We start from the raw sequence: 26,849 nt of genomic DNA on the forward strand, positions 1-26,849 counted from the left end.
ATTTCATCGTAATACAATAATTACCAGTCTGCCATTAACAAATCTCTTTCCGGGGTGTGTTTTGTGTCATAAAAGGTTCATGTTGATAGTGTTCATTATTAAAATAAGTCACAATGTTGCTTATGTTTGATGATAAACAGAAGACACATCTTTCATTTCTTCTGAAAGTCGACATAGGAGGTAATCACACCATTCCCATCCAGTTTATCATTACTGGTCAGGTTATGCACAATGCGGTCTGCCTCACAGGGGTTCGTTATAAAGAAAATTTGGAGTCTAACCTAACAATATATTTTTACAAGTTAGACTCCTAATTTTCTTTGTAACGAACCCCTGTGGTCTGACTGCCGTTTGTGTCATATGTACAATGCTGTCGAGCATTTCTGCGCACGTAGGGTTTCCGTCGCCTTGTACTGGAGCAAAACAGATACTTAATTCGACCAGTTGACGAAAATAAAATACTTAAGTGCATACCATTTGAAAAGAGGCAATTATCACCAGAATATTGTTCAAGATAATACTAATTTTGGACACACTGGATAACACCCCTGTGTATTCATGACTCGCGATATGTCGGCCTATTCTGCGCACAGCGTTGAAAAGATGTAATGTTTATCCATCAGGCTATATAAATAAAATACATTACTTTGAATTGTTTTTGTCAGCATTAGAGTCAAGTATTTAGGTCAGGTTTATAGCTAGTTTTACAGAATTCAAAGTAATAATGCTAATAAATGGCAAGAGATATTAAGCAAACTAAACCGATCTTGTACAAAAATTTGTAACAGTCAAGGTTTTATAAAAAATAAGATATTTTGTGGAAGAGAAACAACAATGAATAGAATGTAATGTGTTTACAATGTCTTGTTTATGGGGAAAAATTACCAAAGAATTTAGAAACAGACTACGCCAGGTAATTTCTTGAGAATCCCATTCTAGCGGCAAGTTGACACGTTGGGTAGCAGACGATTTTGTACGTGTGGAACAACTTCTTGCAAAATTGGAAACTTGGACTAAGATGCAGACATTTTTTAATGTATACATTTCCATCTTTTAAATAATGCATTTATTTCCTTGAATCTAAAAGATACATAGTAAAGAGGATTATCTGGGTTACAGGTTCAAGAAGGTCATGGAGTGGGTCTTGATGTTGACATTTAGAAATCACATTTTTGTATCCATTTCTAGGTCAAAATGTGGGATTTTTGTACACTTTATGAATATCACTTTTCTTATTTAAAGTATGATCATTCTTTCTTAATACAAAATGGATTTTTGAACCAAAATAACACATGATCCAGTGTTTGCAGAAATGATGTATCGTTGCGCAGAATTACCTGATGCACAGAATTGGCCGACATGGTGGTACAATATAACATACTTTACACAGCTACACTGTATTCTGTTTAGGAAGAAAAAAGACACATTTTGACTTTTCATTGTTTTTTTATGCCATTTATAGACGTTATTTGCAACGTCATAAAATGTGTAAATGACTAGAAAAATCAAAAACACATGATTTTAGTGTTTAAGACAATAAAAAGAATTGCAGAAGAAACGTATTTAGAGATAAAGTTAAGTAACAAAATTGTTTTAAAATAAACAATAACGTTATGTCATACAAATGAAACCATAATCACCATTTTTATTTGTACATGCCCAATTCCAGTTCAGAAATGCACCAATGCAAATGACAAGAAAGAAATGCTATAAAACCATTATATCCTATTCATTGCAAAGTTCTACTTTAGAAAACTTCAATCAGATAAAATATTTAGTGGTCACTATTTATCTGAAATTGAACCTTAAAGATAAAGAATTATGTACCAACACAAATCATTCTTTAGCCCGATTAAGACATTATATGTCATCTTGCTCTAAATGCAGAAGGCTATCTTTTAAGAGTTTAGTTTAGAAAATTCTTGTGCACTTTTGGACCCCCCATTCACAGGTTTTTTATAAGAATAAGTTGTCCTGGAAACCATTTATAAACAATATTGACTGGAAAACAAGATGCATGTTTTCTAGAAAGTTCTAAAACTAAAAAAAAAACAAAAAGCAAAAATCCCCTTCTACAATTTAATCCTAAAGAACCCAGTAGAAACCAACATTAATATTCATATGCAAAAACTGATGAGTATCAATTCCCATATAACTATAACATAGGTTTCAGCTTTTTCCCCAAAAGAACCAAAGACTTTTTACCTCAAATTGTAGTCGCAAATCCTCAGAAAACCAAATTAAAGATTTTTCAAAAATTGTTTCTGAAATATGTTCTTATTGTAAAGGTTGATGTAGGAAGGTCATTATGATGTAGCAATGAATTAAGAAAAGAATGACAAGAAACAAACATATACTAGGTACTCAAGACAAACATTTGGGCATTATTTAGCCAGTGATGCCACTTGTCATGCAATTAAATATCTTTTTCATAAAGAAATGTTTTTAATTCAGACTGTAATTTCCATTCACTGCCTTAAATCAGTATGTGAGTTAAGTAAGGATACATTGAAACAAGAAAAGACAATATATTTAAACACTAGTAACACTGAAAATGAAGGAAAGAATAATAGCAAATACTGGTGTATGGAACTTGAATTTAATATTTATTAAAATCAATGCTTTAAATTCTCCTGAAGACACATTTCGTTTTATCCATGCATTTTTAATCCTAAAGAATAGCAAGCTTGTAAAATACTAGAACTTGAAGCACTGTTATTAATGAAATGCTGTGTGTATACACTAATTACAGCATGTTATTAAATCTCATAACTTCATTGACTTTTGTATACAACCACTGTATCAAAATTGAGTCAGTTAAGTCTCATTGTATTCAAAATGCTTGTCATGGCAAGTAAATCTTCAAATTGCATAAGTCCAGATTTAAAAAAACAAACTGATAATTATCTCCAATCTTTCACTCCTTGTCGCATGAGCTGCAGTTAACCAATTCAGCATGAATTGGCTTGATGAGGTTTCAAGGTTCAATAATACTTGTACAGTGCACTGGTCATAAAAAGTAATATCATCCTTTTCTGTTTAGCATACAAGTTGTGGATGCAGACTTTGAGTTGGAAACCATGAATTTAAGTACCCATGAAAACGTCTTTTTTTGTGGAAAACTTGGAAAATTCAGCCCCACGAAAATAAATGATACTACAGGAATTTGTGATAAATGTTGCAAACACTTGCTTATATTTCTTAATTTTTTTCTGTAATGGAACATAAACAAGACACCTGAAGGTAATGACAAAGACTTGTGTGCTAACTAAAGAGCTCAAGCTTTGCTTGCTTTTATGTTGAGGTCAGGAATAAAATCAGAACTACTGTAAATTATTACACTCCACCTGCAGTTTGTGTCCAGTGTTATTATCTTGATTTCCCTTTCTCTTTTTACCAGGTTCAAAACTTTGTCAGTACTAAACATTATATTATGATATCCATGGATCAGAGATAAATAATCACACTAGTATTAACAACCATGTTCAAACAAAAAAACAAAGACATAGTAAATCTTTTCTTCTCATAATGCTGAAAACAAGAATGTACAGTTTAATATTCTACTTTAATAAGATGATCAATTACGTCGCCATCAGTCTCTGTAGTCTGAAAATTGCCACATTTGTACATCTTGATGTTCACAATTTTGGTATGAATGGTTTCGTATGAATTATTTATTTTGAAAGTTGACATGAGCTATCAGAAAGTACATTGTTTTTCAACTTTTTGGAAATCTTCACTTCTGAAAATGTGGCAAACAGACCATTGGTTGTACAGTTACCTGTTTACATTATCATGTGAATAGAATTGTCTTACCTAAGTAGGTATGTCGCCTGAGGTATACTATCAATTTTCTGGCAATGATTGCTATGGAGTTATCATTGCCAGCATGATACTGTATCAAGAGCTGTAGATGAGACACTATGTTACACAGAACCCATGTTGTCCATCTTTTTAAAAGTGTTGTCTCAGTTTCAATCTATTTCCTTTTCAGTTGTGCAGGAGTTTTGCCGCCTCAGTTTTGAGTTCCTAAGGAAAGGTTCAAACCCTAAAGTATACCAGGGAGCTGCCCGTAAGTTACAATTTGTCTGCAGTAAATTATGACCCACTTTGTTCTAAAAAGTCAACTGTAAAAGAGAAAGGGCAAATTATTATTAAGTACAGTCAAAATGTATCAATAGTGGCCATCTAGTGGAAAAGTCAACACTATCCTCTGTGTGTGTGTGTGTGTGTATGTGTGTGTGTGTGTGACCTCTGTACACAGGTTTTCTTTTCATTATTGGTTTTGAAATAAATAACATGCACCAAATATAATATCACATTTATTATTATTATTATTATTACTGTCAAGATTGTGTTATGTGCACTATTCAACAGAATCATTAAATACATATATATGTTGGTCATTCCCAAAGAAGATTGCTTTATCCTGCTCTCTTTATCCCATATATATATATATATATATATATATATATATGAGAGACCCATTATGGCTATTCATTGTGACCTATTGTCTATTGTACAAAAACTTTACAGACAAGTTTTAAGTATTTAATGACCTGTGGCCCTTATAAAAGAGATGTAGCTGGTATCTCATGTCAAACATAAATTTTGTTTTCTAACAGGATAGACCTGAATGGATGCTTGTATCAGATGACAACACAACACAATGTGATGAAAGATTGAAATTATAAAATGAATTAATAAAAATATATTCTACAAAATTCAGTGATTCTTTCACACTCTAAACATACATCTCCATAGCTGCCAACCCTCACGATTTTGGCATGAATTTCACAGCTTTCTCAGCAATTCATGGATTCATGCCACATGCAAAAAAATTGCAAATTCCCTAATTGTCAATTATTTTAAATCTTTAATAAAATAACCGATCTCCCATTATGCGCTAATTGTGATATTGGCAGTTGCCAAAATGGTCCGGTACTGCTAGTCGCGATATTAGTGGAACAATAGCTGATTGGTACAGTTGGCCTGGTAGCAGGCATTTTAGCATATTTTAATCTATATGTATAAGAGTAGTTTTACAAATGCTTTTGAGAGAATCTGGGGCCTAACCGGAATTTTGCTCTGCACATGCACCACAAACACTGATTTGAATTACCATTCAGCACCACATCTTGAAAATGTCTTCACCAACGAGGAAAAAGAAATGTATTGCACAAAAAGTGAAGTTTAGTTTGGAGTATACCAAAAATTGACCCTGCATTCTGCCATCAAACCCCGATATACATCATGCTTTTTGCAAGAAGAGTGCCACAAATTTTAGCATTGGGCATGGTGGCACAGACAATGTGAGGAAGCACATTGGTAGTAAAAAGTACATAGAGGTTGGGAAAATTAAGAACTCGCAGCAGATTTCAGCTCTCGATGAAAGACCTGCAAGCTACCGATGCTGAAGCATTGTCTGTGAGTTTTGTTTATCAGCTGGAGACCATGCTAAACATTTGTTCCGACAAATATTCCCGGACTCGAAGACCACTTCACGAGTTTATGTCAAAATTCAATTATTTTTATCCCTATTTTCACTAATTGCAAGCCTGGAGGGTTGGCAAACATCCATCTCATGAAGTTACTTTATCCAAACATTCACAAATGGGAAAACAAAAATGAATGATTCATATATTTAAATGTAGGATGGTAAGATTCATATAATCTCACGTAATGAAAGCAGGATTAAATAATCTCATGTAATCTCATGAAATGAAATTGAGATTCAAATAATCTCATGGAATGAAAATAAGATTCAAATGATCTCATGTAATGAAAATGACTCAGTTGTACTCAGTTGAAACAACAATCAAATGAAACAAATATATGACTTTGTACAGCCATGATTCATTAATTTTTGTAAAAACTTGCAAATGTGTCCACTGACAAACCACACAGTTCTCACGAATTCTTTGGTTGACCCACACTTGTATCAGCCACACACACCCTTCATAAATCCACCATGTGCACAGTTTACAAATTAGCGGTTTTGTCTTCATATGGCCTTGATGTTTACTTCATCTTCCATGTCCATATAGACACACAGATGGCTAGACAGGCAGCCTGATATACCCACACACACATACGTACAGACAGCACACAGTTCTCCTGAATTGGGTTTCCCACACTTGTATTGGTCACACCCACCCTTCATGGATCCACCATGCACACAGACATACGTACAGACAGCCCTTTGGCTGTAGAACAAAAATGGAGAATGTTCATTCCTTGACAAGATCCAAAAGACCAATGTGTCAGTTAAAAAAGAAACTTGCCTTAAATCTACAGGAGAGTGAGTATTAGTAAGGGTAAAATAACTGTGCATACCGTGCTTTTAGTATCTCGCCACAAGCGATCTATGATGAGATACATGTTAGTTCAGTCACATACCTAGAAAAACAGTTAACCTCCTTAGGTAATGTTGTATGCATGTATGACAAAAATGATCAAATCGTTCTAAGGCGAAACCAAGTTATTTCTTGCCTTATTCTGTGACGGTTCTCAAAATTGGCTGTAATGTATTCCTTATGCTTTGTAACCCCATGGGTCTAAGTTTTTGCATGATGCACATTCCTTGTATAATAGTCCCATTGACATGTATTAATGAATACAAGCATGATAGCTTTTTAGATAAACTATGTCCTTGATCATGCATCTGAATTGTTGTTTTATTTTACAGAGAAACTTGGTGTTGAATTAGAGACAGTACAAAATGGAGTAGAGGGATTAATGTACTTATTCACAGAGAGTTCCAAATTCATGGTAAGGTCACAAATTGAATTGTCAAAAACGAGTCAGTGAATAGTTTCATTAATCATGTCACTCCGATTTAAGAAAATTGAAGAACAAATACTTGTCAGATTTAATAAGTTCCAAGAAAGCTTAGTTTTGTAGAAATTTTAAACCAAAATGGACAGTTTACAAGGTTGATGAAATATTTTTTAGCTAGAAAATTCACTTTTCCCTCCAGCAATTTCATTTGTCTCAAAATTTTAATGTATTGCTCTGATTCAATGTAATACATATATATATATATGTATATATGTGTGTATATATATATATATATATATATATATATATATATATATATATATATATGTGCTACAATTTAAAAGAACCTAAAGAGATAATGTACAAAATATTAGCATTTAACAGTTCCTCAGCACAAAAATGACCACGTGGTACCAACCAAAAGTGGGGCCCCGAGTGACCGAGTGGTCTAAAGCGCTCTTCATTACGGATCACTGCCATCTCACCTCTGTCTGTGGCGGTTCGAGTCTAAAGTTCAGCCAATGTGGGCATGTGAGAAAGCTTGCCAGTGGCTTCTCGAGGGTCGGTGGTTCTTTCCGGGGTTTTCCCGGGTTCTTCCTCCACCATTAATACTGGCCGCCATGTATAGCCTATCGTGTGCTGAAAAACGGCGTTAAACCCCATAACAACAACAACAACAACAACCAACCAAGAGCAATGTTTAAAATGCAAAAATTAAGAATTCCAGAAAAACTTTAGGATGATAAACCCTTACAAATAAATATAAATTAATGAAAGGTAATAGCCACAAGCTGTGTTATCATATGTTGTCACCGTATTCATAAGAGGTTAATATATACTGTTTGGCAAACAATTGCAAAGATAAAATTATGTGTTTTCATTAACATTTGCACACAGCAATCAGTGCATTATCATTGTTCTAACAAATCCAATTACTAGCTACTATAATTATATACCAGCTACCAACATAAAAAGAGTTTAAACAATAATAAAAAAACACTACACAAGAAACACAAGAAATTCTGAGGTTATAGTACAGGTGAAGTCACTAAAACTCACAATGTCAAACCTGTACATAAAAGATTTGGTGCATATGACCAGAAATATGATCTAACCTAAATCACCATGTAATTCTCTTTCTGACCTTTCTTAAGTACTAATATTAGTACCCATGCTTCATGGAAGGGTACTAAAACATTCCTATATGTATCAATGAAGCAGCCAGGTGTGTCTCGGACCTAGAGCATTTTCAGCATATTGTCAGAAAGTTTGAAGATATTGTGTTCACTCATATCCTACAACAAATCAAGTAGTTTTTGTATCTAATACAAGTATTGATAAATTTCACTGGAGAAATCTGAGTAAAATAGCCATTATATTCTTGATAAAAAAATTTCTGTTTGGATTGTCTGCCGTATTAGTTAATTAATAACTACTTTTGTTTTCAGCCTCATCTTTTGATGCACCATTAAAGACACTGCATCCTTCTTTTGGAAACAATATCATATTGTAGTAAATATGACATGGATTGAATAACATATCATATTGCAGTAAATATGACATGCATTGAATAACATATCATATTGTAGTAAATATGACATGCATTGAATAACATATCATATTGTAGTAAATATGACATGCATTGAATAACATATCATAAAATATCCAAATATCATATGTCAAGCCTTGTATGAAAAGTAAATTACAATGAAAGCCTTGTATTATCTGTCATAGTGGTCTGAGTACAGTTAGTATAAACAGACCAAAAAATTACACACCTCATATAGGCTTAATAACTTTTTATCATTAGCCAAATTTCCTGAAAAAGGTAACTCTGCTTACATAGAAGATTTTGACTATTGTTATCTTTTTGTCTTTGGCAATAGTTTTATTTGCTCCAGTCCCAAGTATAGAATCAATTGGTCATAGCTACAACATCATGGCTGACCTTTCTTTAGTTGAATTTTAATCTTGAATCTCTAATCTGCAAGATCACCAAACATCCAAACGACAATTTAAGATGAAACAATTTTCTGGTCATAGTGCCAAAACAGTAGTTTCACATGTGTATTTCAGGTAAACATTTTGCTTTCATTGGATTTAATATTTCACTATTTACACTTAGCTTTTGGTTTGCAGTGCACAAGAAAAATTCATGTCCCCTTTTCTTTTCACTCTCTCAGATCAGCGACATTGATTTTCAAGACTCTATCATGACACTGGGGTTCTCAGAGGAACTCAGACAGAGTTTGCTGCAGATGTACATGAAAAACAGGAATGAGGTGCGAGAAATCCTGTCAGAGATGAGCATGGATCTTCCTCACTACCATAACCTGGAATGGAGATTGGATGTCGAGGTAAGATAGTGCTGCAGCTAAAGCTTTTTTTTATGGAAATGACAGGACCTTTTTGTCAGCAGAGGGACATTTTTCTTACTTTTCAGCAAAGAGCTGAATTGATAGCCAATAAGGTTGAAGTTATTTTTTGGTGGGACTTATCAATGTACTGATGTGTTGAGACTTTGGCGGCTTTGGAAAACATTTATTTTTTTACACTGGAGCATAAAACTTTCCATCTTTTTAAATTTTGTGTTTAGGTCTTTTGGTAGTAGCATTTATGCTTCATGAACAAGTTATGTTTTTGTTATGCCCATGATGACAGTGTTAGGGGCATACAGTGTTCACCATTCAATCCATTTGTCAATCACACCTTGGTTAAAACTTATGTTTAGGTCATTTCATGTCACTTTGTTGAGGCACTATTGAGACATATGTGATCCATGAATACATTTTTTCTTTGAATATGTTCTCTGGTGATATTAATGTTAGGATATAATCCTGCTACCTTCCAAATTCAGCTCTGCTAAGAGACAAAAATTAATGTTTTCTTTTAATAACCCGTACACAAAGGCACTATCTCTTACCCATTACCTACCGTGATGCCACTAGCTGTCACTAGTTTTTAAATTTTGCTGTCATACAGCAGCATTATGTGAGACATTGTCTAATAACTCCATGTGAATTGTGATGTAAATCTTACTTATACTTTCAGGAATTTTAAATTTGTCTGTGTTATAAAGATTTATTTATAGGTGGTATAGATTTTTCCTGTAATTTTCGTTTATCACAGTCTCATGCTTCTTAGTACAACATGTTATCGTTAATGCATCTTGTGATTAAATATTTGGGTACACTGCCTATTGTTTCCTCACTCAGTCAGTAATGAGCATTGTTTAGGCAACTTATTAAAACACTGCAATGTTGATTTATCAATCTTTAAGAACTATTTTTAGTTATCATTTCATGCACATGTCAATGAAATGTAACAAATGCAAAAACTTCAGGACCATTGAAATCACACAAGTGATGCCTTGTGTGTATTAAATGCACTTCAGCTTTACTTTGCATTGTTTTTGCCATATGGTCTAAGACTCTGTTGACTATGGTCTTGTAGAAATTGAGCAGAGTAAAAGAAAAGAGGAATATCTCACAAGGGAAATCTCAAGATTTTAAGCATTCATCACAAAACAGAATGGCTTGCAAGTTTGGTGGGTGGGGATCATTACTGCCCTCCCCCCCCAATCTAAAGTTGGACATACATTACCTCCTGTCACCATCACTTTGTTAGAACTGGAAGAGCAAAACACCATAGTTTCACCAAAATGGCAACTATCTATGCAGGCTCTTGACTTAACAGTTGTTGTTGTTGAGTTTAATTATAGTGACGTGGCAGTTAAAGCAGTTAATGGTTGCTGGTTTGGGTCCTATAAACCTTCCAAAACTGCTTGCTAGTTTAGTTTTTCCAGTTATTTTCCTGTTTATGGTTTTCTGTTCTAAATAGGTACCCTTAGATAGCTGTATGTTCCTATCTATGGTTTTTTGGGTTTCATGGTGCTTTTTACCTTTTGTGGAGAAGTTTTAAAAATCTAGGCCATTTTTGGTCTATATATGTTTGTGCAAAGCTTAGTGCTTCTGTAGAGCTATAGTTAAGCTTGATAGAGTTTTGTTCTCCTAGTTTGGTTTGTGCAACTTTGTCTGCTGTTTCATTGCCAGAGATTCCAATGTGCGACGGTATCCACATGAGCTCGACTAATTGATGTGCTGTGGTGATATCTTCAATTAATTGGCATGCTCTGTCGAGGAATTGTTCCCTAGAGTGTGTATTGCGATTTTGGATCGATTTGATAATGCTTAGGGAATTGCTTATAATGACTGCTTTAGGTATTTGGTTGTCTTTGATCCATTGTAGTGGTTCAAGTATAGCCCAGAATTCAGTGGTGTAAATGTAGTAATAGTCAGGTAATCTGGATCCCGTTTGTATATTGAATTCAGGGATGACTATTGTTACCATCGGTATATATTTTAACATAGTCCAGGTATTTTTGGTTGATTTCGTTTACCGGTACAGGTTTTAGTAAGTTTTCTTGTCCTTCTTTATTGCCTAATTTGGTAGCTTCAGTGTTAATCATTGGTGGTTTTTGTAACCATGGTGATTTGTTCTGGTCTGTATTGTTGTTACCTGTTTTTATAGTAGAAGTATCTTTTCTCTTAGTTCAAGGATTACTAATTTGCCACTTGGTTTGGTGGGTATGATTTTGGGTTTGAAGACAACTTTACACTTGTTTATAGCTATTTTGGTGGGATGGTTGTCTGGGTGGGTATCTAATCGAATGGAGTATCAGAGGAGCAGTTCTTGCCTACGTAATTTTAAGGGTAGTTCTCCTGTTAGTGTTTGTAGTTCCTCTAATGATGTTGAGGGGAGTGTTCCTGTGCATAATAGTAAGGCTTTTCTCTAGATAGTGTCATGTTTTTGTAGTACAGGTTGCTTAGCCGAGTTATATGCTTGGCAACCGTAATCCAGTTTTGATCTAATTAGGGTTTTATATATCATGAGGAGATTTTCCTGGTTGGATCCCCAGTCAGTCCCTGTGATGTTCCTGAATAAATTGAGATCTTTGTTACAATTCTGGGTGAGTTGTTCAGTGTGATGTTTCCATGTAAGGTGGTTGTCACAGAACATTCCTAAGAATTTTACTACTGTTATGTATTTGATTAATTGATTTTGTATATAGAAGTTTGGATAGACTAGGTTGTTATTTCGTTTGGGGGTGAATATGATTGCCACAGTTTTTTCATGAGATATTTTGTAACCCCATTTGTCCACCCATCTCCCTGTGTTGACTTACTGATGCATCAATTGATGCATGAGATGGTATTCCTATAGGTAATTATGAGACAGTGTGTATTCCCTTTTTATGCAGCCCAGAGGTTGTAAACCCCATGCACATCAGAGCATGGCCTTCAAGCCTGTAAACTAGGGTACATGGTTTTCTTATGGACTACCATAACAAAATACAGAGCCATCCTGGCTGACCAACCAACCCAGTTAGCCATTCAGCCAGGTCAACCATCTCAATCCGCAGATCTTACTGAAAGATCAGTCCATCTTGCCAGACCTATGGCTTCGTCTCACTACAATTACAGAGAGCTTAATGATAAACCTGCCCATCCTTCAAGATTTAGGCTATGTACAGTTACAATTTATGGCAGGGTTCTGCAGGAATTGGAATCCTGGAAATGTTTTGGAATTTAACAAATAAATTTCAAGGGCCTTGAAAAGTTATGGAATTTCTCAAACCATTGCAAAGTTTTGGAAAAGTCATAGAATTTCTGACCATGGGGTTCAAAAATTTGATAACTGCTAATTTCATAGGGCGCCAAGCACCAATTAAAAACACTTTTTTCAAACACTACACAATTATGATCAATAAATGGTCTAATTTCTAGATATATAGGTCCCTAAGTTTTGTGAAATGGCCCAGGAAAAGTTTGGAATTTGTTTTTGTTAAGTCTGCAGGAATCCTGTTATGGGCACCTTGGTGATAGGTCCATTCATTACGCCAGGCATATACTTGTACTTGCCTTGATGGGGATTTTAGTGAAAGATCTATCCATCCATCCATAGCCATGGCAAGGCCAGTACTGGAACCAGCTGGACCTTCTTCCACACAACAGGTAGACATACTGACCATTCTCAACAATCCAGCCTTTCATACTGGTCTGATAAAAATTTGGCCTATGGATCCAGCTACTTTTATGTACACTGCCTACCCACTAGGTAGTTATTGTGACTTAGAGATGATGGCATTACATCATCTGTTCCACTGAGGAGGGTCTTTCTGGATAGGTAATGCAGACCATGAACAGTAATCTACAGAGTTCTGCACAACAGACTTGCTCAGATCCAACTATGGAATGAACCAAATTCAGCTGCCATCAGAGAGGTATATATATTGTTGCCGGCTTCTGAATGCCCTCCACCCTCTACCACCTTGCAGGACTATAAAGTCAAAGCATTGGTAGATATCGATGATCAAGAAGATACCATATTATTCCATCTGCTGCCTCAGAGAGCTTAATGATTGCCTGTCTGGATGCATTTAAGACCAGAGGAACACTACAGTTTTCATTTCTGAAAGCCAGTCATTATCCTTGCACTAATATAGGACAGCTTTGGATAAGAATTTAGCTGTGTTTAACATGCTGGCCCTGGTCTTCTGCAAATAGGCAAGAATGCTGCATTGAAGCTGGTTCAGAATGTTATCGTCACATATTCAATGTCAGACTTAGTTTCATTGACAACTTTCAGACTTGCCAAAAATCACCAAACAAACATGCCTGATAGGGTACAGACAGAAAAGTTGAATTTTCATCCTTCATAGTATAAGTCACACAGGTCATGTAGGGTTCAACACCAACTGTTTCAGTAATGGGTGCCATTTTATAGAATTTGATTTTACATACCTTTAAGTGGCAAGTATTCACTTCATTTGGATTCGTATACATCCCCATTCCTTTGGAAGGTCATTATTTAGACGCCCTGAGAATGGCCTATGGCAAAATCAGTGTTAAAGTTTGTAGCCATTTTTGGATGAAATGAATCTAAAGGTGTGGTCCATTACAATCCAGATTGAATGTTGCGTGCTGTGATGTCATGATGAAAGCTACACATATTGATATAACAAATTTGTACTAACCTATATTGTGATGATTCCACTTGATGTCCTCTTTTTTTTTTTTACCCAAGTTTAGTTCATGGCCACATTGTAAAAGACCATAGAGATGGATAATTTTCATCTGGAAGTTTCTTGATGACAGTTAAGATGCAGAGCATTCAATGACCAACATTGAATAAACTTTGGGTAAAGAAAATTAGTGTTAAATTTTTAATGAACAATTTTTGTTTAATTTAAAAGGAGTAAATGAGCATACTTGACCCATGAGACTTTTACTATAGTAGGGTTGGATCTTGGAGGTAGCAGGCTTATATCTTAACATGTGATCATGTGAGTATTCTTGGAGAAAGACAATTTACTGAAGAGATTTGCTTTTTCTTTGCGTTTGTTTTCTAAACTGGTTAAATATCAACATGTGAGGTACCCTTGACAGGTGGAGTAAATCAATACAGAATGACACTATTCGAAAGAGATATTTATTAATATCTATATTGGGACAGACCTCAGGGGCAGAGTGATGGAGACTGTAAAGATAGAAAGAAGGAGGTGGTAGTAGGAAGAACGGATATCCTTGATTATACTAGAACACTGGCAAGGATTTTGCTTGGGAAGGTCACTAGATTGCTATAGTTTTATTTTTGGGGCCAGATTTTAACTCACTACTTGGTGGAACTAGTCTTTCTCAAACTTATAATATCCCCTGAATTAAATCAGAATTTCATGAAAAACAAAAATGAACATAAATTGCAGAGACTGACCGTTTGTTATATTGGGACATTTGTTGATTCTGAGTTCGTTACAATTGGATTTCATGACATGTCTCATTTTTAAATAGCCATAATAAAAAATCTTGTTGCTTCTCCTTGTTAGATAAACATAATATTGTATTTTTAGTAAAAATCATCATATGACATGTAGATGGTCTAAAATAAAAGCGTAATGGTCTTATGTCTATCATGGCTGCCATCATTGCAGTATTTTTATTACTACTTATCCAGATGGTCATGTCGACTTGGTTTTTCCACTTAAAAACTTCAAGACTTATGATATATGCTTGGTCCTGAATGAAATGGTACCTCCTTAAGAGCATAGAATCATATCAGCTTAGGGTTTTCACTGAAATACGTCCTATATTAAAACTGATGCTGCTCTAACTGCCACAATGGCCACCATTATAGACATTGTTAAACTCTTCTTATGGCCATTTCTCCAAAACAGATGGTTGTATTGACATGGCCTTTTCACTATGTCTTTACAGCAATATTTAGCATATCCAGAATGATAACTAGAGCTAATATGACCTCAAGAATGACAACCATGGTGGTCATCTAAATAACTTATTATTACTGTCTTGATGACATGGAATTTTCACTATAACACCTCTTGCAGTGTGTAATTGACCCTGATTGACCAAAAGCATCTCTACATAATAAACAAGTTTCAAATCCAGTCCTACTTAATATTGGGGTCAAGTCAAAAGTGAGAGACTGAGCGTACATTTTTTATTTATTTATGGAGCTTATGGACATAATGATTTTTATTTATATATGCAAATGAATTTTTACCAGGCTTTGTGTTTCACTACTTTTGAATAAACAAGTTGATTGTAAGAAATCTGATATTGATTGCACGGTCATATGTTTTTACTATTTTTTCATGTATGTGATGGCTTGTGAACAAGATGGCCTGAGCAAGTATGAATGGACTTGGATCAAACCCAGATTGAGGATATATCTTGTTTCAACTCTATGGTCATAAACTAAGTAACAGAAAGAAGCGAAACCAACAAGTCTTGTAAAACTTAAGAAAGAATTTCATTATCAAACTTATAAATGAAAATGTGAGAGGAACTTACAGTATTATGAAGTGAATTCAAAATAATCCTGATAAAGTTCCTTGAAAGTCCTAAATAAATGAAAAGTTCTCTTTAAATTTAAAAACTGGAAATTTACTGGTTCACCAAGAATTATGATGTGTCAAGATGGCATTATCCAGAACTCCGTCAAGTAATTCTAAACAATTCCAAAATAGTCCAAATAATGAACACTTTCTGTTGCCACTGAACAGTACAAATGAATGATCTTCCCCTTGAATAATATCTAAGTACAACATGAAACATGTCTGCAGACTTACAACAGGAACATAAGAAATGTTGATGACTCCAAAATTGAAATGACTCTGATTGCTCGGTTCTTTCCTTATCTACACCATCTGTTATGACTATACTTCACAATATATATACCCCACCCCACGATCTTACTACTCATTATGCTGGAATTTTCCTATTCATTGGGAAGGTAGTGAATTCTTGTAAACATTGAAATCCCATAAACCAATGAGAAATTTATCCAGAGGCGCCATTAAGTCTTATTATTAAGATTATTATTAATAACTGTCAACATGTATGTAAACATCTATTTATAGATCCAGTGTAATGTTTGCTCTCAGGTCATGTAGGCAAAATCTTGCTAAAGATATTCTGTACTATTTGCAACCATGTATAAATATTACAAAAATTAGATACAATCATGTACCAGGAGTTAGAATAAATATTGATATACATAACAATCTGAAGAATACCTTGAATGATATAATGAGTTTGTTTTCAACAATAAAAAAGTGTCATGGATCATGCCAAACTTGTGGATATTTTTGAAAGTATCTGTGACAAACTCCATGATATCAAGTATCTGTGACAGACTCCATGATATCAAGTATCTGTGACAAACTCCATGATATCAAGTATCTGTGACAAACTCCATGATATCAAGTATCTGCAACAAACTCCATGATATCAAGTATCTGCGACAAACTCCATGATATCAAGTATCTGTGACAAACTCCATGATATCAAGTATCTGTGACAAACTCCATGATATCAAGTATCTGCGACAAACTCCATGATATCAAGTATCTGTGACAAACTCCATGATATCAAGTATCTGTGACAGACTCCATGATATCAAGTATCTGCGACAAACTCCATGATATCAAGTATCTGTGACAAACTCCATGATATCAAGTTCAAATTCAAGACCATGACAGATGTTTTTATACAGCATTTATTTTATGAACATATTAACTCAAACAGCTTAGAAAATAATATTGTTACCACATTTGGTAAATTGAAGTTTCTAATGAATTCATATAAATTTTCTTTGGATAGGACATCATTCCCCACAAGGGACTTTTGTTTGATATGAAAAGGAAGGAGCACACCTGAAAATATACATTGTCATTCCATTATAGATTTTTTATGTCCTGAAGGAGTAGAGCAAGTAATTATTCATTTAGAGAATATTCGGGCAAGACAAGGACCTGTATTTCCAAAAACCTGGAGATTGGAACTTTGTTGAAAAATGTTCATATGAAACCCAAGAAACATTTTCATTTACAAAACTATTAAAGTACAATAGTTTCTGTTGATTAAATGTTAGTTTATTGTTGATTGTATCATATTTGTGGTGACCCAGAGTGGTCTAAAGCGCACTCTGTTACGGATCACTGCCATCTCACCTCTGGCTGCATGGGTTCGAGTCTCGGATTCGGCCAATGTGGCTGTGTGAGAAAGCTTGCCAGTAGCTTCTCATGGGTCAGTGATTCTTTCCAGGGTTTCCACTAATACTGGCCACCATGTATAGCCTACCGTGTGCTGAAAAATGGCGTTAAACCCCACAACAGCAACCATATTTGTGCATGGAAAAGGTCCTCTTTTTTACACACATCAGATTTACATAATCATCGACTCACTCTTCAATTGTAGATTTAAAAATGTGGTTTAATAATTAATACATAGTGCTGATGAATTTTCAGCAGTACTTCTTGAAAGTAGATATTAATTGATTAAAGTTAACATACTGCAGTACAGTTTTATGTACCCGTAATATACTTTATTATTGTTCTGCTGTTTAGTACTTATATATTTAAATACTGTAAATATTAAAGTATGCAGATTTTTTTCATAACCAATGATTTATCAGAGTAGTTGCATCTGTGGAGCCCAGAGTGGACGAGTGGTCTAAAGCGCTGTCCGTCACGGATCACTGCCATCTCACCTCTGTCTGTGTGGGTTCGAGTCCAAGGCTCGGCAAATGTGGATATGTGAGAAAGCTTACAGTAGCTTCTCATGGGTCGGTGATTCTTTCCAGGGTTTTCCCGGTTCTTCCTCCACCATTAATACTGGCCGCCATGTATAGCCTATCTTGTGCTGAAAAATGGCATTAAACCCTATAACAATAACAACAAAAAAGTTGCATCTGCTTGTATCGTCATAACTTTGAAATTTTAATATAAATTCGAGGTAGTAGCATTTGAATTTTGCAGATAACCAAATAATGAACAGGATAAAAAGATAATCGACTCATAATTTGACCCACTGTGCAGTGATTGGAAATCTACCTGTTATTTAGTTCAAAACAAACAATGCCAAGTAAGCAAAAAATAACCTTTGCAAACTAAAAAGAAGTCCTATATTAATTAATGCAATAATTTTGTACATTTTACAGTGTTCTATCTTTGTTTTCAGCTAGCAAGTAGAACTCTGCGTCATCAGACCACGCCAAATGTCTTACTAAAGTTGCACACAAAAGAGAATTCCAAGATGTCAACACAAGTCTTGCAGACAGACCCTGTTAATCTTCTTCACATGACCAAAGTTCTTGAACAAGCCTTACAAGAAATGAAATCACCATACTGTCGAAGAATTGTCAGAAATATCAAATGATACCTTTTACATAAGTACTTTGAAATGTAATGGCTTTTTCCTCTTTTATTGGGTGGGGAAGATTTTTAGTCCAGAGTATACAAGAAAGTAGCACATTCCCACTATTATACAAAAGTGCAGAATATAGTAGACTTTTGCATCTTTTATAAGGGGATTTAGTCCCCATCATGCAAGAATGTGTCAAATTCCCTCTTTAAAAATTTCCAAAATGTTGTAGTCATCATTTATTAGAAGGGACTTAGTCTCCAGTGTGCAAGAAAGTAGCAGATTCATGTAGAAAAGCCAAAACAATCAGATACTCTTGTTACAAATTTATAAAATATAATATTTTAAACATTAACAGCATGAACAAGCATTTAATTTTGTTTAAGTGTTTTAATTTCACTCAAGAATATAGCATATTGATTTTCCTTAGTCTTTGAGAGCTGAATCATCAATTTAAATATGACTGATGCTCATTTACGTGTGACTGTTTAAGAGAGCATTTTGATTTTCGTTCTTAATGTCCATAATTTCTTATAAAAAGACCAACATGTTGATATATGATGTATATAAAATGTGCAATATTGAATCCTCTAATGAAATAAATTCCTAAAAAAATTATTAAAATGTGTTCTGTAATTGTTTCTGCTGAAATAATCAAGCTCTTAGGCCAGTTTCTGAAGATGGTTTTGTGATTGTTGTTCCCACAGTGTCCATTAGTCTGTGGTATTTATTAACAATGAAAACTTGACAGTGTTAAAGTCCAGATCCTTTCTATGCAAGCACCCTAATTAGAACTAAAATTTAAGTAGATGGGAATAAACTTTATCAGAGATTTGTTTGGTATGTACGTACATATGTTTGTATAGGGTTTTAACAGCACATCGGCCCAGTTCTGCAAAAAATGGCCGCCATTGTATAAGACTCTTAACCAGCTCCTGAAACATTGGGAAATACAGCTGTACAGAAGAAAATATACTAGTTCTAAGTATAACCAGCAACTAATTTAGGCTGTGCATAAAGTGTCAGGGTAGCTTAGTAAGCTCAGTCGGTGGATATAAGAACAGATTTGCATTTTTTCATATTCAGACCAAAGAACAGTAAAACAAATATGGCCACTTCTTCACTGTTTCAGTGGATCTACTCATTTTTCAAATCAGATTAATCAGATTCATTTTCAGGATTTACCCACATAATACGCAGAGTATAACAATCACAGCTGACCCCAACAAAATTCCAACAATCAAAAAATTCAAGGATGAGAATCTACACTTCCAGCAGGGACACTCTGGACTGATCTATAAATCCATGGATACAGATTCTGCCACAGTAACTCTATACATAACAACTGGTAAAATTCATTTACAAGGGCCAGGCTATACAGAATGGGTAAATTATTTTATCAACACTTGTCAGCAAATGGTAGATAACACCAGATTGAAATTAATTACCTCTCAGCCAAGGGCTTCAACACCCATCCCTGAAGTCTACAGATCTCAAAATCCACTAAACAGTAACACAACTTTACATGAAGTACCTGATGATTTGTACTGTAAACACCGACCATCATGTGTCTCACTCACCATCAAAACCAGGTACAGAAGGAACTGCTCTAAAGACAACCTGGACCAATTATCCACAGCAAGAAGCTAAATTAAATACAAATACTCAATACAGCAATCATGAAATTTTTAGTCAGTCTAGTCATGGAAATCAAGAAGTCCAAGCAATGCATCTGAATCCCCCACTTGTCAAAATCAGCAACATAGTTAAAGACAGATCTCTTCTTATTGGATTATCAATAATCAAAGGAGTAAGAACAAGAGGGTTATATAAAACTGACGTAAAAACCCATAGAGGTGCAACTATTAATACTATTACAGACAAAATATTGGAAATGGATATGTCACCATATCATACTGTAATTTGTCTCAGTGGTGGCATTAATTACAATATTCTTTAAAGGGCATTGAAGATGATTATGAAAGCTTGTTGTATGCCATCAGGTCCAAAAACACAGTGTAAAATAATCATCTCAGGTCTACCGCCAAGAATGGATGTACTTATGACTCCACTAAATGACACCCTAAGTACGATGTGTCAAAATTACCAAACATTTATTCAGTCGTACAGGACCTTCTTCAAAGACAATCGAGTGAACCAGCAATTATACCAGCGAGACCAAATCCACTTGCCTAACAGAGGTACCGCCATGCTCCTTAGGAATATAGACCAGTTCATAAGGCTTATAAAAGGGGATAGGCATGAGTCGGAGAACTGCTTGTATTGTGGAGAGCATGATCATGTAATAGAGCGATGTCTGCATGGAAAACAGATTCATTGCCATCTTTGTAACGAACTAGGACATAAGCAAAAGTTGTGCATATACCAATAGGTAGAAGGCAATGATGTACAGGCCTATGCAACACATATCCAGCAACAAAATGTGTTAGAATATGTTTATACTTTTTAATGTAATAATTATAATTCAATAAACAGATTTCAGGCACTATCTGATTTGTGTACAAAGTGCAACTTGTTAACATGTAAACAACTATGTGATACTGTTCAAGTTACTTCTCCTCTGAGGCTCCTCAAGTCTCTAATATATCAATGCCTTTTTGTAGGTATGTAAATCGGTCTCATATTGAACACTCTGATGTGTCCACTACATGTGGTCATAGTACAACAGATGGATCTTGTATGTTATCTTCGTCATGTGTTTATGTAAATAATCAGGGCAATGAAAAGAAATCTGTCAAGTCTAAAAACAATACATTACATACTACCTTGTCAGAAAATCAATCCTCTGATCGAAATTGTCATGTCTTTGGCCTCCTCAAAAGAGGTCTGCAAGTAATCAACCTAAATATTCAACACATCCTCCCTAAACTGAAAGAGATAAAGTTAATATTACAGCAGATCAGTCAATATTCTAGGTCCGTGTGAAAGCTTTCTTTCTGATGATACTGATGATTTGGCTCTCCAGATACAGGGGTTCCACTTTGAAAGAAAAGATAGGGAATCCTTTGGGGGTGGGGGTATTCTTCTCTATGTAGACAGTTCCATTAGCTATAACAGACACGTTGATCTAGAGACTATTGGTGTAGAGAGTATCTGGATCGAAGTATCCCTTGCCCAATCAAAGCCAATACTCTTATGTTCAGTTTACAGGCCATCTAATTCCACAGCTGATTGGAATGATAAATCTGAGGTTCAAATTCAAAAAGCATTACTAAAGGAAGATTTAGAAACTATCATATTAGGTGATTTTAACATTGACTACATGAAAACTCCACCATTAACATGGATAAGCAACTTTGAAACTTACAACTTTACTCAATTAACACCCCAACTAGAGTAACAGATAAAAGTGCCACCATCATTGATCATGTCTGTACTAATAAACCTGAAAACATAAGTGAAATTAATGTGCCAGTATATAAACTGAGTGACCACCACCCAGTCTGTATAACTAGATATGTCCCGAAATCATCTAAAAATGGTCAAGACATTGAAATACAATACAGGGACTTTAAACAGTTTGATGAGGAAATGTTCTCAAATGATTTAGTTTGCAAACCCTTCCAATCAGTCTGCATATAGCTGATGTCAACACTACCTTAGACAAATGGTATCAGATGTTCAATGCAGCTACAGACAAGCATGCCCCAATTAAAACAAAAAGGGTTAAACACCAAATTTCACCCAAGTGCATTACCCCTCAGATCAATGAGGCTAGGCACCTTATGAGATAATTTCCACACAAAAAAGACATGAAAAGCTAAAGAAAGTGGAGGAATAAAGCTAAGCACCTGAAAGATAAGGCAAAAGAGAACTACTATAAACAGACTATTGATGAAAGTAAGAGTACCAAGACATTGTGGAAGCATCTAAAAGAGCTGAACCCACCCAGGAACAGTTGTCTTCCACCTAGACTTAAGCAAAATGATGATATAGCAACATCTGTACAAGACATTGTGGAAATGTTCAACAATTTCTTCATAGGCATCTCCAGTAACAGTATTCAGAACCAGACTAACAGCCCAGTTGAATGTGATGCTCTTCTATAATTTATAAGAGCTAAAATTTCTGATGATAATTATTTTTCAATAGCTAATGTTAGTGAAGCTAATGTTTTTGATGTGCTAATTAAGGTGAAAATAAATCCTCTGGATTGGATAGTATTGGTCCACAAATTCTTAAAATTGATGCACTAGTAATAACAAAGTCATTAACGCATATCATTAACTTGAGTATAATGAGTGGTAATTTACCAGAAACACTGAAATGTGCAAAGGGAATTACAGACCAATATCAATTCTACCTGTATTGTCAAAATTGTTTGAAAAGCATGTAGCCATTCAGGTCTATACATTTTTTGAAACATACTCTCTATTTCATAAAGTGCAGTCAGGATTTAGAAAGTACCACTCGTGCCAAACAGAACTTAGGAAATTAATTGATCTTTGGCGGAAGGAAATGGATAATGGACATGTAACTGGCATTGTTTTTCTTGACTTCAAGAAAGCCTTTGATCTTGTTGATCATGAAATTCGGCTGCAAAAGTTAAACTGTAACAGGTTCGACAATCCTTCTTTAAACTGGTTTAGATCATACCTAAACCAAAGGTCTCAACAAGTAAGCATTGGCAGTATTAGCTCACAAACTCGCACAATTCTTTCAGGAATCCCTCAAGGCTCAGTTTTGGGCCTTCTTCTCTTCCTTGTCTATATCAGTGATCTACCGTTAAATAATGAATCCACAAATACAGTTGTTGGCAGATGATGCAACCTTGTATAAATCTAGTTCTGATACTGAATTTATCCAAATGAGATTAAACTCTGACCTTATTTGAGTCCAAAACTGGGCACAACAAAATAGGATGGTAATTAATGAAAGTAAAACAAAATGTATGATTTCTGAGACATCACAAAAGCTACACAAGATAGGGAACCCAGAACTATCTCTTGCAATAAATAATCACCCATTAGGAAATGTCATATATGAAAGGCTTGTGGGTGTGACTGTAGATAATAATTTATTATGGAATCTCCATATTGATAAGCTTTGTAAAACACTGTCATCCAAAATTGCCCTACTCGGCAGAATCAAGAAATAGTTACCTATGGAAACTCGAAATCTATACTACAAGTCATATATTCTTCCAATAATGGATTATTGTTCTAATGTATGAGGAAACTGTGCTAAATCTGAGCTTGACAGGATTTATAAACTTCAGAAAAGAATAGCATGCGTAATTTTATATGCATCTATTGATCATCCCTCAAATGCATTATTTACAGAACTCAAATGGTTCACAATATATGACAGGATAGATTTTCACATGGCAGTTCTTTTATATAAATGTCTACATGGAACTGCACCAGAGTATCTTCAGGATTTATTCAGACCTTTATCAACACAATACCAGCTGAGATCAATATCACATGGAAACCTTCTAGCACCAAAACCAAAAACAGAGCAATTTAGAAAGAGTTTCCAATACTCTGGTACAGTTCTGTACATGTAAAATCTGCTAAAATATTAGAGTATTTAAGAAGAGATATGAGCATGTATGTGCTTTTAATAGATAATGGAATTTAGTATTTTAATACTAAACATGTTATATAAACAGTAATTATTGTATTGCTATCTTCATATACGGTAATGTGCAATGTTATACTCTCCTTAAGAGCGCTTCAAGGGAGAATAGTCCTTGACTAATGAGTCACCCTCTATAAATAAAGCATTAGTATTATTATTATTAGTAGTAGTATTAGTATTAGTATTATTATTATTTATGATAGCTATCCTGAAAAGGTAAACAAAACGAAGACAAAGATTTAAAAGGGTAAAATCCTAAACACAGGTTCAATTTTTTTTATATATAAACTACACTCCCTTTAAAACTCCAAGACCTCGGCTGTAAAGTCATAAAAGGACGCACAGTGGATTCAGTCCATTAGACACATCATTTCATGTCTTTGCCTATTCCTTAGGAGGTTAGAGGGAAACTCACAGAAAGTATTGCGTGTACTTGAAGGGAGGCATCTCAGCTTGATTTCGTCTTCTGAAGAGGTGTTTAAGTTTACTGAGGTCACAGATTTAAGGAATGACGCAAATTGTGTATATCTAATCAAAACATTGACAGGCAGTCACTGAAAGGATGACAGGAAAAATGGTCGTATCCTGAAAAACTGGTAAAAAAAATTCACACCATATTTGTTTTTTGAGGTTCTTGGGATGTAAGAGATCAGAGAGACACTGATATGAGACTCAGCAGACCTTTCAGTTCACCAGTAATATTAAAAAAACTTTCACATTTGTGAAAGTGAAAAACTTGATTCAGAAATAAGTTATAATAATAACTCTGTTACAAAAATCAGAGCTCTGTCTGATATGTTGCTATAAAAAAAAAGTGGACCAAGGATTCCAGCGTGCACAAAAAAAGAAACCTTTATTGGTATTTGTCAGGTCTGTTTATCAAAAGTAGATCTTGACTTTGATCAGATGGACTATACAGGAATAAGCTGTAGGAGATTTTTGTTCTAAAAATTGGGTTTTAATACATCTTTCAGTCAACCAGGGAATACACTACACAGCCCAGTTTATTCTGGAAGCAAGACATCGAGCCAAACAGCATAAAGTCATGATGGACATCTTACAACTAGGTTACTCAGAATTCCTCCCCTTGCAAACAAAACCATTCATTTGAAAATAGAAAATAAAATTGAAACACTGGAGGTTTACCAATCATCAGCAAAATGAATCCAAATTATCAAAATAGTACACTTTGGGGATTGAAATTAATAATTTGTAATTCATAAATTAAACAAAATTACACAATGGAAATACTGTAAAAGAAAACGCACAGAATTGAAAGCTTTCATACACTATATTAAAAAAATTTAAATCAGTGCATGTGTGTGTATATATATATATATATATATATAGATAGATAGATAGATAGATAGATTAAAAGCATGTGAATACATTCCAGACCATAGAGTGTCAATTAAAATGTATTTTGCACACATATAAATGTTCAAAGGTTCAAAGTACATAAGATAAAGCCTTTGATATAAACAAAAATAGCAATTCATAAATGTTAAACTTGGATAAATGGATAAAATAATAGATAAAGGTTGAGTTTTGTAAATCCTTAAAGTCACATTACATAAAATAACAGATGACGCTATGGCTCATCGATTTCTAGGTAAATATAAAATATCTTTCAACATCTGCAACATGTCATAATCATGTAAAGTTTTACAAAGACAACGGTTTGTTTTATTTGCTTGTCTTGGCTATGTTTTGTATTTGCCTTTGAAAAAGACTTATTAAGAGTCGAAAGCGCTTAGGCTAGCTAGATACTAGTTTTGCACTGTTCATAACTAGTTTATTATATATATATATATATATATATATATATATATATATATATATATATATATATATATAACTTTTTTAATGAGTTCATATCAGAAAGCTTCTTAATTTAATTCACTTTGGAAAGCATGTCAAACAAATTCATGCTACAGCTTCTTAATTGTATTCATCCAGTTAATCAATCTTTACAAATGGACATCGAGACAGTAATGAAAATTAAATGGAATCTTCCCTCCATTTTTTATTTATCTCTGGTAGTGACATTTTCAAGTTCTTTGCTGTATGTCTGGAGTTTCTCAAATAGTGACTTTTTGCTTAAATAACAAGTCCTGATTTATTGACACTCATAAACTGATATTTTAAGCAGTTTGTTTAGGATCTCAAAGATAATTAATGTGGATGTGAATTGTATCTTTTTGATGTAGTAAAACCAGATTTTTTTAGTCAACTTACCTGGTCTCATTTATGGTGTTTCAGTTTGCTTAACACTCCAAACAGTTATATATCTCTCTCTTCCAAACAGGTAGCTTAAAAAATAAAACACTCTAAGATGATAGTATCATAAATTTGCCTTTAAATCCATTCTGACATCAACAAAGTTGTAAAGGTGCTTTTACAAACACTCGACTTGTATACTTGCTTTTAAAACTCTTCATCAGGTTTGTGGGGTACTCCTTTGCACAATCGTGCTTAAATGTGTGGGGGTTACTCCTTGCATACTCGTGTTTAAATGTGTGTGGGGTATTCCTTGCATAAATTGTACTTAAATGTGGGTGGGGCTATTCCTTGCATAATCGTGCTTAAATGTGTGGAGTTATTCCTTGCATAATCGTGCCTAAATGTGTAGGGGTATTCCTTGCATACTCGTGCTTAAATGGGTGTGGGGGTATTCCTTGCATACTCGTGCTTAAATGGGTGTGAGGGTATTCCTTGCATACTCGTGCTTAAATGTGTGTG

The 26,849-nt window shown here is 34.5% G+C and overlaps 1 protein-coding gene across 1 annotated transcript; it reads left to right on the forward strand.

Moving 5' to 3' along the window:
- Window positions 1-36: 36 nt before the first annotated feature.
- Window positions 37-19,127, forward strand: LOC149799185 (COMM domain-containing protein 2-like). Its single transcript, XM_089958418.1, has 5 exons — window positions 37-180; window positions 3,995-4,072; window positions 6,689-6,771; window positions 8,964-9,137; window positions 18,321-19,127. The coding sequence occupies exons 1-5, from the start codon at window positions 114-116 to the stop codon at window positions 18,516-18,518; spliced, it is 600 nt and encodes a 199-aa protein (XP_089814544.1). The 5' UTR covers window positions 37-113; the 3' UTR covers window positions 18,519-19,127.
- Window positions 19,128-26,849: the final 7,722 nt, after the last annotated feature.

The sequence above is a fragment of the Sinohyriopsis cumingii genome, chromosome 5 (genome assembly GCF_028554795.1).
Source record: "Sinohyriopsis cumingii isolate HCF-2022 chromosome 5, ASM2855479v2, whole genome shotgun sequence".
Classification (NCBI taxonomy): domain Eukaryota; kingdom Metazoa; phylum Mollusca; class Bivalvia; order Unionida; family Unionidae; genus Sinohyriopsis; species Sinohyriopsis cumingii.

What these genes read in the sequence shown, in the direction of transcription:
- LOC149799185 (XM_089958418.1), top strand. Translation starts at nt 114, where the DNA reads ATGTTGCTTATGTTTGATGATAAACAGAAGACACATCTTTCATTTCTT. An exon ending in TCTGAAAGTCGACATAGGAG is followed by an intron (nt 181 to 3,994) that starts GTAATCACACCA and finishes TTTCCTTTTCAG; the next exon opens with TTGTGCAGGAGTTTTGCCGC. An exon ending in CAGAGAGTTCCAAATTCATG is followed by an intron (nt 6,772 to 8,963) that starts GTAAGGTCACAA and finishes TCACTCTCTCAG; the next exon opens with ATCAGCGACATTGATTTTCA.